This window comes from Thermoascus crustaceus, assembly GCF_041956765.1.
Source record: "Thermoascus crustaceus strain CBS 181.67 unplaced genomic scaffold VTN00scaffold_11, whole genome shotgun sequence".
Taxonomy (NCBI): Eukaryota; Fungi; Ascomycota; class Eurotiomycetes; order Eurotiales; family Thermoascaceae; genus Thermoascus; species Thermoascus crustaceus.
Window position 1 is genome coordinate 679,660 of NW_027192537.1, and position 10,840 is coordinate 690,499.

Genomic DNA, 10,840 nt, shown 5'->3' on the forward strand with positions numbered 1-10,840 from the left:
GTATCTGCCTGCAGGGCCTGAATCTGCCAGCTGGTGATCTCCTTAGAGGGTTCTCTGGGGTCCTTTCTCAGAGGGCTCCATTCCATAACTATCACTTCATGGTCAGAGCCTGTAGAGTGGTCTTGGTCCACAAACCATGCCTCTAGAGGCCCCAACTCAGAGGTAGTCAGGCTCAAGTCAATAATTGACACCTCTGGGGTTGATTTGGGCCTAGTTGGTATATCCAGAGCATTGTTGATATGGAGGTTATATGTGTCAATTAGAGCTTCCAGTGGCCCTGCATTTGAATGGGCCTCTGCCTGTGAGTTCCATAGAGGGCTGTGTGCATTAAAGTCCCCTAATATCAGGCTTCTTGCCTCTATTATTTGGCTCCATTCTGCATCCTCAATGGCACGCCTTCGCCTCATGTTTTCCCCTTGCCAGAGGCGGTCCGCCCCTAACCAGTTATCATAGCAGTTCACCACCCGGGTCCTTTGAACCCTTTCCCAGGCCCTACCTAGCTCCCATATATCTAATGCCATTAGAGATGGGTGGTCTAGTAGGTCTGTCCTGGCTTCTACAGCCAGTTGGTCTAGCAGATCTCTGTGGACTGCCACTGCCATCTGGCAGTCTCTGTGTGCCCTTTTTCTGGCCAGTATATTAGATGTCCCCCATGCCGGAAGTCCCTATCTACATAGGGTTCTTGTAGGCAAGCTAGGCCCACCTCTAGCTGTAGCCCAGCTTCTAGAGCTGTGATTGTAACCACATAGGTCTGGCAGCAGTTATGTTGTATCACTAACATTCTGCCTGGCAGCCTGGTTCTGAGCCAGTATGTGCTAGGGCCTGGGTGCCTCCCATCTCCATGTCTGGGTCCCTAACTGCTATAGGGGTCTTCAAAGCTTGTGATGCCTGCCTTCTCTGAAAGGCCTGGGGGGTTCTTGGGCTAGCTGGAGCTGGTTGGCTTTGGATTTTGGTAGCTTGTTGACTGGGTATGACTACCACAAAGCCTGTTGAGCTTGGTATGGTTGCCTCTTGACTTCTTGTCAGGGCTGCTTCCACTGGGGGCTCAGATTCCTCCCTTCTAGTATCACCCTGTTTGCTTAGACGCTTTCACACCTCTCTTTTCTTAGGGCAGCTCCCAGCTGTAGCTGGGTGCGGGCCTCCACAGTTGCCACACGTTGCAGGCATATGCTGACATGCATGCAGTCCCTGGTTTAACTGAGCAGTTCACCACCTTGCAGATATGTTCAGTTCCTTCATGAGGCCCTGCACAGATGAAGCATAATGGGGGCCTGCTCCCACATGCCCTGTAGCTGCAATGTCCAATTCCACAGCACCAGGGGCAGACTGTATCTGGTCCCAGCTCCCAATAGTGCTCTTTTCAGTATCTAGAGCCCCCAAAGTGAATCCTATTGACTAGAAGCTTCTGGGCCTTCTCCAGAGAGCCCACAGTAATGACAATAGTGGACCCCTTCTGCTCACTGCCTCTAAGCTCCTGTGGGTTTCAGAGCCATGTAGGGTTCTGCCTTAGCTGGAACTCAGTGCCCAACTCAATCTCCTCCCAGGCTAGTTCTAGCCCTCAGGTCAGGTAGCGTTTGGTAGAGACCCCATGGACCTTGACTCTATACTATTGCTCTGGGAGTTCCACTGATATCACTGCTGGGTCTGCCTGCCAGGCTGCTGCTACTAGTAGGTCCTTATAGTCTGGAAGCAGCATGGAGTCTAGGGAGCCCTTCTCTAACAGCACTGTCATTGCTCCTGTTGCTGTATAGCCCATGTCAACCACACGGATAAACCCTGGGAAACCCTCCTTGGCCAGGCCCTGGTTTATGGCCAGTATCACCTCCTCCCTCTCTGCTCTGGGAGCCGCCTGTAACGGCGGACCTAAGACTTCTTAGGCGGAGGCTCGTTGGGTTTATCTTGAGGACAGAAAGCAAGAGAAAGAGATAGATGAATAGGCCGTTACTAGCAATGTTGCTATCAAGATTGCTATTTGAGTTGACCACGGGGTCCTGATCCCCATGGTTAAGGAGAATCTTTATATACATTTGTTAATTGAAATAGCCCTTCTGATTAGAAGACTGAATTGAAGACCCCTTGTCGATTTGTATGGCCTGAGTCGAAGGAGGAGGTCTGATTGTATTCTGATTGATTTGTCGGCCTGTAGTTTCTCAGAGAGCTTCCCCCTCTCATAGCCTCACTTCTGCAAGCGTTGTAACACCGCCAGACCCCCTTCTCTTCAGAATAGGAGCCTGCGCGCTTCCTTGTTTCTCTCCTTCACTGGGGTGAAGCTGCCTGGTTTCCGGGCCTTCATGGCCTCCTTTACCGGCTCCTTGGAGCCTCTGTGACCTTCCATTTTCTGGGTCTTGCTTGGCCTGGCAGGCACTGTCTGCCACTCTTGCCCCCCTGGCTTGGTTGCCAGCAGGGCTGCTATATCTGCATATGATGCCCCTTTCTTTGGGGGTTGCTTCATGCTTTCTTTAGGCCTAGAGGCCTCTCCAGCCTTTAAAGCATCCTTGAGTGCCTTCTTTGCTGTTGTGTGCCCTGCAGCTCTACTGGCTGGTCTGTGCGCAGTTTCTGACTGGGCTGGTGTAGAGGTCTTCAGAGCCTGTTGAGCTTGATTGAGCTCTGTTTGGAGCTTGCTGACCTCCAGCTCTAGGGTAGAGATCCTCCCTAGAAGGTGTTCCTTTTCTATCTGCTGTTCTGCCTTCCAGCTGTTCAGCTGTTCTGTCACCTGGGTCCATATGATGTCCAGCTCCCCTTGGCGAGCCTGCTGTTGGCTTTTTGCCTGTTGCTCAACTGCCCCTGCTAGGGCCTGGAATTGCTTGCTGATATCTGTCAGTGGTGCCCGATAGGGACCCCTATGGCCTAGGGGTCTTTTGCTGGCTTGTCGCTGCTTGATTATGTTCTGGACTCTGCTGGTCAGGCTTGATGCTATGCCATCCCTATATGCCCCAGCACCTCCCAGGCTGTTCTTCGGACTTGCTTGAGCTAGGTTCAGATAATTCTCATCTGTAGAAGGCCTTGACGGGCCTGCTGAGTCCATCGGCTTGGGGTTGATGTGTCTGGCAGCTCTCGTATCTCAGTTGACTGACTTGCCACGTAGCCAATTGCCGGGGTTGATGCGTGAGCTGCACCACCACCATGGAGCTCTGGGGCCTCCATGGCGGTTTATAGAAGCCTAGAGACCTCTCTGGGTTGAATGACGCGTAGAAAAGACGTGTTTTGTATAGGTGCTGATTTTGATGTTCCAGGCGTTCCCTGAATACCTTTCACTGGATGGTATAAACAGTCAGCTAAATTGGAAACAGGTCATTGTGTCAGAGACTTAGATAATGAACCTTCTTTTCACTGCGTCTGCAGTCTCTGCATTTCTCGAATTGGAGATGTCGAGGCTTCTTCCGCGGAGGCTCGGACATGATGAATTGGTAAGGTAGGTAAGACTGAAAGAAGATGGCGGTTGAAGAGAATTGATTCTGCTTCTGTTCTCTGTCTCCTAATGCCGGGAGCCACCCAGGCAAGTGCTGGATAGAGAAGGAACGTCATTAGATCTCCGAAGAGCGCTTTCTCAGCTGCCGTTATCCATACGACGTCGAATCATATATAATCGCACTGTGTGGTCTGTTTAGCTCCGAAGTCACTCCTCGCCGGCTCGTTTCAGGAGGCTCTGGGTTGAAGACGTGAGTCTTCTTTGCACTAGATGATGCAGGGATGCAAGGCCCCAGGGCCCATCGTCCCGGGACGCCTGATAGACAAACTCTTTTGAGGCGGACTGGGTGATGATGCATGCGCCAGCCCAGCCTCCTCAGGCAACAAGTTCATAGTAACTATGCTCCGAGTATCACCACTTTCCCCCAGTTTTACGAGGTTCTCATTTCTGCGGCCACCGTTATTAGCCAGTCGGATTAGACCGCGCCTCAATCCGGCCCCTTGGTGAGGCTATGCGCGCTAGTAGGCTTATATCACCTACCTAAAATATGTCACCGAAAGCAAAGTTCGCATTAGCCTGCGCGACGACACATATTGACTCCTTTTCTCTTACTGGTTCCCAACAAAATCACACCGATTTTTGGCGGTGCTAGTCGTCTATCTTCAACGGACCGCGCGGCAAAGCAGGTACACAGTACCCCAGAACCCACACCGGCGATCCCTTCCACCTCAATAGCGGCTGATAGCATGATGATAGGTGAGCGCAGTTTCGCAGTTTCGCAGTTTCGCAGTTTCAAAGTCCAGCCAATCCACTCCAGTCGCACTACCACAAGGGTATCTTGACCTTTTTTTCTTTCCTTAGATTTGGTTCTTGCGGCTCTGGTTCGCCTCCATCCATGGACGTGGGATTGAGATAAAAGGAGCCTCAATTGACGTTTCAGTAAAAAAGTCAATATATGTATGTTCCAAACCAAAATTCCTGAAACCTAGTGTTTCTGTCTTTCTCTCCGCCTCACCAAACCAACTCCTATGTCTTGTATATCTACCTTACTTATGATGTCATCGTCGCTATCAGCCGAAGCCATCATCACTTTAGCCCTCGGAATTCCATCTCTCATTATTGCATCGTTAACACTCTGGGAGGCTCGTCGCGGAAGATATGAAGCTAGAAGAAGTATTATTTTCATATTTTCTTAATAAATATGCCCTCTTCATACCAGTTTGGATCAATTGTTTCTTTTCTAACCTTGTTTGTTTTTCTATTGTTCAGGAATCGACCCAGAAGAAAACACCCTCATATTCTCAGCATTAATTACCCAAAGGAACCCGACAGCATCATCACCATCATCAAGAATCTCTCCATCTCACTCTTCTCCTCATGTCCTCCCCCCGACTATTGCGATTGCAACTGCCACTCCGACACCGTCACAACCCACATCAACAGAGCTAGAGCCAGAACTAGAAGGACTCGCCAGTTCCTCTGGATGCCTTTCCGCGAGACCGTCACAAGCTGTGTTGCTTGACTCTCAGCATTCCACGGAATTAACGACGCGTATATCTTCCGTGGGATCTCGATGACTGACGGACAGTCGAAAGCTGCGCTAGCTACCTAGATAGCTAGCTGGCTGGCGAACCGGCTGCCCTGCGGTTCCTATTCTATCAATGGTTAATGTTATGTCTCTGAAGCATACATAAATGGTATAGTTGGAGATTACCAATGTACAGTATTTATAAGTTCAGGGCATATATATGTGCATTCGGTTGCTTGTTGATATGGATATTTTGTATAGGGATGCATCATTTTTCACCGATCTCTTTCTTGACGTTGGAGGCATCCATATAGGAGTTGGAGTTTGAAACACCGGTTTTCAAAATTGCTAGAAAAAAAAGATAGAATAGATTCATAATGAGGAATAATCTCTCCACCTCGCCCTTTGTCACATTCTGTCCCGACGAGTCCAACCGTAAAAAAAAGCTCTGAAACCGCATCGATAACAAAAAGATGCCTTCATTCACCTGAACAGATAGTTCTAGAAGATCTCCCTAGTCCTTCTGCAAGCCTCCCCGCTAGACCGTCGCAAGCTGCTCTGCTGGAATCTCAACGTCTCGTTGCGCCGAGTGCTGGCGGACACTCTTCCTTTGCCTTCGACCCTTGATCGGTCAATTTTTGGATACTGGTGTCCATGGTGTCAAAGCTCATTAATCTGCTGTCCGTTGGGGACGACAGATACAATGGCGTGCAGACCAACCACTTGGTCAACCCTGATATTGTTCCCATGCCTCCATCTCGCCGGACTTGGGGACACATTGCTTATCTGGGCTTTTGGGGGATCACGAAGTAGGAAGCGAATCTACGCGTCTCTGGTATAGATGTATGTCCTGACTTGGATACAGCCTCACAGTAGCATCCTGGTCTAGTGGTTCCTCGCTGCTCTCCACAGGCCTCTCGGTCTGGGAGACCATGGTAGTCACCGTGATTGGACAAGCCTTGACAACAGAATTAGCCCTTAAAAACGGCTGGACAGGAGCGGAGTGGCACATTGGTTTTACAGTTGCGCAGCGGTACGTCCTGACATGTGGAGCCTGGCCATCCTGGTGACTAATTGGCTAATTGGAATGACTCTCGGAATCTACGGATCGTACCTGGGAATCCTGATCCGGATTGTCCTGTCGGTCGTGTGGTATGCATCTCAGGCGTGGCTTGGTGGACTCTGCTGCACTGTCATCATGTCCAGCTGGAGCTATTCCTTCATGACCATGAAAAACACCCTCCCTGAAAGCGCGTATATGCAAACTCGGGACCTTATCGGATTTCTGATCTTCCAGATTATTTCCTTCCCGTTTATGGTGGGCCCCTAATCTTATATTACTTTTCTCAAGCCATCTAAACGGTAATATAGTTGACGAGGCCGGAGAAATCCAAAAACCCTGTTGCCGTCTCCAATGTCATCGCCTTCTGCGTCCTCGCTGGAATCACCATCTGGGGAGGTAGGGCCACTCGTTCATCAAGGACAGAAGCAATTGAGTTCGTCGGAGCGGGCCTGGGCCTGGGTTTACGGCATCACCTCAATCATAGGCTCTCCGTCAGCGGGCATCATGAACCAGTCTGACTATACCCGCTTTGCGAGGAAGCAGAAGGTCGAGGTCCCCGGCACCCTTTTCTCATTGTTCGTGCTGGGTGTTGCCGTCCCCTTCATGGGCATTATTATCACATCCTCGGCCACAGTCTACGGCGGCGACCCGATGTGGAGTCCGGTGGACATTATCATGGGGTGGATGGCGGAGAGTTATAATGCGAAGAGCCGCGCGGCGGCATTCTGTTGCGGACTGGCACTCACTTGTGCGCAGCTTAGCATGAACATGCAAGTATTCAAACGTTCACCTGCTCCCTGAGCCATTCCCGTACCTTGTTCACTGTGTTCTAACTGTCTTAGCCTTGGTAACGGTTTCGCTGGCGGTATGGATCTCGCCGGACTCTTCCCAAAGTTCATCAACATCAGAAGAGTAAGGACAAATTCTTCAACGACACCACCCTACTCCTTGTATGTATAGTACACCATGACTTACTCTACCCTAGGGAAGTATAATCACCGCACTCCTCTCATGGGCCATCCAGCCCTGGCTGATCTACAGCATTTCGTCCGTCTTCGTCCCTGCCATGTCCTCCTTCTCCGTAGGCAGGTAAGTCGTCAGCGCCCAACCCCTTTGAATCCTTTCCATATAAGGTGCCGCCCATATGTCAAGAAGAAAGATATCTGACAGCACACAGCGCATCGAACTCTCAGCCCCTCTACACAACTGCCCGCGACGGAGCATTCTGGTACACCTACGGCGTCAACTGGCGTGGTGTGCTGACGTGGGTGGTGTGTTTTGCGCCCGCGATGCCTGGTACGTTTCCACAACATAGCCTCAACATCCATATCTGCAGACATATACAATGCTTAAAATATACCTAACATCAAATGATCGATTCAGGCATGATCGCCGAACTAAACACCTCCGCAAAAGGTCAGCCAAGGCGCTATGAACTATTAATTCGGGAATTACATTTTCGGTATTTACATAACCCTAATCCCTCCATTCTTCCCTAAATTAGCCAGGCATCCATCTTCATACAACGATATACTAATTAAGAATATACAATGGAACAGGCTGGTCCGAATCCATCGTCCTCTATCATGTCCTCTCGAGGATCTTCCCGCCGTCCCGCGTCGGGATGCAGGACAAGCATGATATCTACGGTACCTTTGATAAGGAGACAGCGGTGAGGAAGGGGATGGTTCTGTTTCAGAGTCAGGTTCAGAGGGTTGAGGAAGGTGTCGCTGTGGATGCTGTTGCACGCGTTGCAGAGCAGGGATTCAAGGATAATGGGAATGTCAAGGGCGTGGAAGTTGATGAACGGGCCGCTACATCTGTTTAGAGGTTAGAAGTCAACGGTTGTCTGTGTGGGAAGTAGTTGTCTTTATGTGCGCTGAACTGTTTAGATCTATGGTCTCTGGCTGGTAGGCTGTCTACCTAACTAATTCACATATATAGTTTCCCTCGACGAAATGAATGACCGTCGATAAGGACTCGTTCCTCCCCGTTGAACTTGGCTATTGAAGCCCACTGATCAATCCCAACCACTATCATATAGTACCGATTCTCCAAGCATCTCCTCGTGCCTCAAGACAAGCAGTATGAACTGTGGAGGTCTCCCACCGCAGTAGAAACCTGCACGGCACTCTGGGCGATATAAATGACCAAGGGAAGCCGGGGAAATGGCCTCCTGACTCCAACAGGCAGCCAAATAGGACCTCATAAAGAATAGGCATAGGCGAATTTCACCCAAAAAAGAAAAATTACCTTATCCCAAACCCCAACCTCATCACTGCGAAACCATCTCCCGCATCTTCAACTCCACCTCCGACGGCTGCGCCACCCTCTCCGCATACCCCTTCTCCCTCTCATTCCTAGCCACCCTCCACTCCTCCACCTGCCCCTCTGCCGTCCGCTCGGGAAACACCCCACTCCCCACCGGCTCGCCCAGGACCTCATAAACCGGAACCACGCCAGTCCAGACATCTTCCCTCTCGCCGACCTGCTCGCGCTCAAAGTCGCCGATATTCGCCGCGCGCACCTTCGCGGACGCGCACCGGATCCGGACCCGCATGACTTGCACGGCTTTCAGGGCGGAGGGCGTGACGGGGTTCGTGGCGGACCAGCGCCGGCGGGACATGTGGTTGGTGAGGAGGTGCATGGCGTAGCGTTTCTCGGCAGGGTCAGTGATGAGGGTGGCGTCGCCGTGGATGATGGAGGAGCGGTAATTGAGGGAGTGGCCGTTGGGGGTGAAGAAGAGGACGACGCCGTCGACTGTTTTCATTGCATGGAGTTGTTAGCTACGTTCAGTTGCACAAGGGATGATGGGAGGTAGGCATGCCTTTCGTGGAAGTCACACAGACTCTTATGGACCCCTTCTCCTTGATCGATTTATATAGTAACGACGCCGCGTTTGTATGCAGGTACAGATCCGCCGGCCCATCTAGCACAGCCTCCTGCTGGCGAATATACTCCGCCTCATCTCCATCATCTTCTGGTAGAGGGTCATTAGGATCGTAGCGGCCCATGACAGCCGTTAGGGGCATATTCATCGGCGTCAACTCCCCATCTTCGTCGGTGATGGTGAACGCGACGTGTGAGACGAAGGTCGCGGCGACGATCGAGTGTACGGTGCGGTAGTCGTAGTAGCCTGTTGAGAGTCTAGAGTTAGCTCTTGCTGCGTGCTCAGAAGCTGCTTATCACTAAAGCTTACCTCGCTGCTTGTATATACGGATCGTATTCAACTTCGTCTGCGGGTAGCCATCAGGAGCTGCTCCGTTGCCGTTTGTTTCACCGGGCATTGTCGTGAGCTACCAACGTAGCTATGGACCTATATATGTACCTAAAAGTGTCTGTTGTATGGTGCCTGGAACAAGACAGGAATCAAGTTTCGAGGTCGTCGTAACAGATATCCGAATTCCCAGAGATGGTAAACATGATGAAGAAAAACAGAAACAGAAAGCTCCTGAGAAGCTGGTCTAGAAACGTGGTCGAATGGTCCATTGCTGGAGTTTGGTTTGTCACGATGCAATGCGATTGACCGCTCTGCGTAATGCATGTGGCAGAGAACCATTGGGAAAGGCGAGACGGAGGCAGCTCCCGCGGCCGGAAGCTCCAGCCGAGCACGTGATATCTTCTCCGCTGATACGGCCCTTCCTCGTCAACAACACCGAGCCAGGACCTGGTCGAGTATTGGGAGTGTTTGATTGAGCCAACGGCCACAAGCGGAGCTTGAGCATGTTCTCATGGCTGGTAGGCTGGAGTTGGAGAGTAACTAGTGCCTATTTTCGAGACCACAGCTCAGGCATGAGCGCTTGTGGTCTGTGATCTGCATCAAATCGGATCGAGCATGTATATATATTTTTTACTCTTTCAAGTCCTCTAAGTACCTAGGTAGGCATTGTCAGCCGCGGGCCGAACCATTGCTTTCAAATTGGTCTGAGTCATTTTCCCAGTTGAATTGGCTCTTCATTCATGCCTCTTATAATATCCCAGCCTGTATGTAACGCCCTTGTTTACTCCCTACCCTCAAGATGCTTAGTGATAGGCTGGTTAGCGGACCATTAAACCATTACTTTAATTTCCTGTGTGTCATTCTCCTATCCCGATTCAGTAGGTAGGATATCAACAATACTCGTTTCCATTTACATGGAATTGATACTCATTCAACGGTCAGGTCAGATTAACGACTAAAGTCTGGTTCTTCAAGCATCATTTGGACTAGACCAGACCAGATCTGGACCCCATCGAGATCTACTGAGATAGAGATTTGATGCCAAGATTGCGGCATCTGACGGTCTTGAGAGTATAACATAGCGCTAGGTACTATACTGCCAAATTTGTGTTAGGCAAGAGGGGAGCATAAAGGTTGCAGTTGGTTGCAGCCGGTCTAAAATAGATTAGTCATAATTTGCTTCAGTGAATATTGCTAGTTGTAAACTAGCACCAACTCTATATAGTTAACTAATTATAAAATTAGAATTATTACTAATAACTCTTAAGGTCACACAACTGTTCTTAATTACGAAACTCTTTTCAGCCTGTAGTAAATACTAAATAGAATTGAACTCTTAGAGAACTAAATATAATCTGTTATAAGAAAGATTAGTTATTATTATTATTGTTATTAATCAAATTTAACGTCAAATTTAATGTCCATATAGAGCCTTCCGGCTATGACAGACCCTGTTTCCTGGACTGCAATTCCCATTCTGAACTGGTAGTTCAGACTGAGATCTACTGTCCCTGTGTAGTCCCTGGGATCTGCTGAGTTGGGATTCTGGGTGATCCTCTGCTGCAGTAGGTATTGCCAGACCCACCCTAGCCAGGGCTTGATAGAGGGTCCCCCGCTGCC

General features: G+C 50.1%; 3 protein-coding genes across 3 annotated transcripts; 1 reads left to right on the top strand and 2 right to left on the bottom strand.

The window, feature by feature from the left end:
• Positions 1-2,218: 2,218 nt before the first annotated feature.
• Positions 2,219-3,144, bottom strand: VTN00DRAFT_2956 (uncharacterized protein; the record flags this gene model as incomplete). The annotated part of the gene is made up of 2 exons (XM_069429219.1): positions 2,219-3,012; positions 3,075-3,144. 2 exons carry the CDS (start codon positions 3,142-3,144, stop codon positions 2,219-2,221), a joined length of 864 nt encoding a protein of 287 aa, XP_069283368.1.
• A 2,838-nt stretch (positions 3,145-5,982) lies between these two features.
• Positions 5,983-7,828, top strand: VTN00DRAFT_2957 (uncharacterized protein; the record flags this gene model as incomplete). Its single annotated transcript, XM_069429220.1, has 8 exons — positions 5,983-6,255; positions 6,309-6,396; positions 6,485-6,680; positions 6,843-6,912; positions 6,986-7,089; positions 7,178-7,296; positions 7,384-7,416; positions 7,560-7,828. The coding sequence occupies 8 exons, from the start codon at positions 5,983-5,985 to the stop codon at positions 7,826-7,828; spliced, it is 1,152 nt and encodes a 383-aa protein (XP_069283369.1).
• A 447-nt stretch (positions 7,829-8,275) lies between these two features.
• Positions 8,276-9,287, bottom strand: VTN00DRAFT_2958 (uncharacterized protein; the record flags this gene model as incomplete). Its single annotated transcript, XM_069429221.1, has 3 exons — positions 8,276-8,760; positions 8,828-9,136; positions 9,200-9,287. The coding sequence occupies 3 exons, from the start codon at positions 9,285-9,287 to the stop codon at positions 8,276-8,278; spliced, it is 882 nt and encodes a 293-aa protein (XP_069283370.1).
• Positions 9,288-10,840: the final 1,553 nt, after the last annotated feature.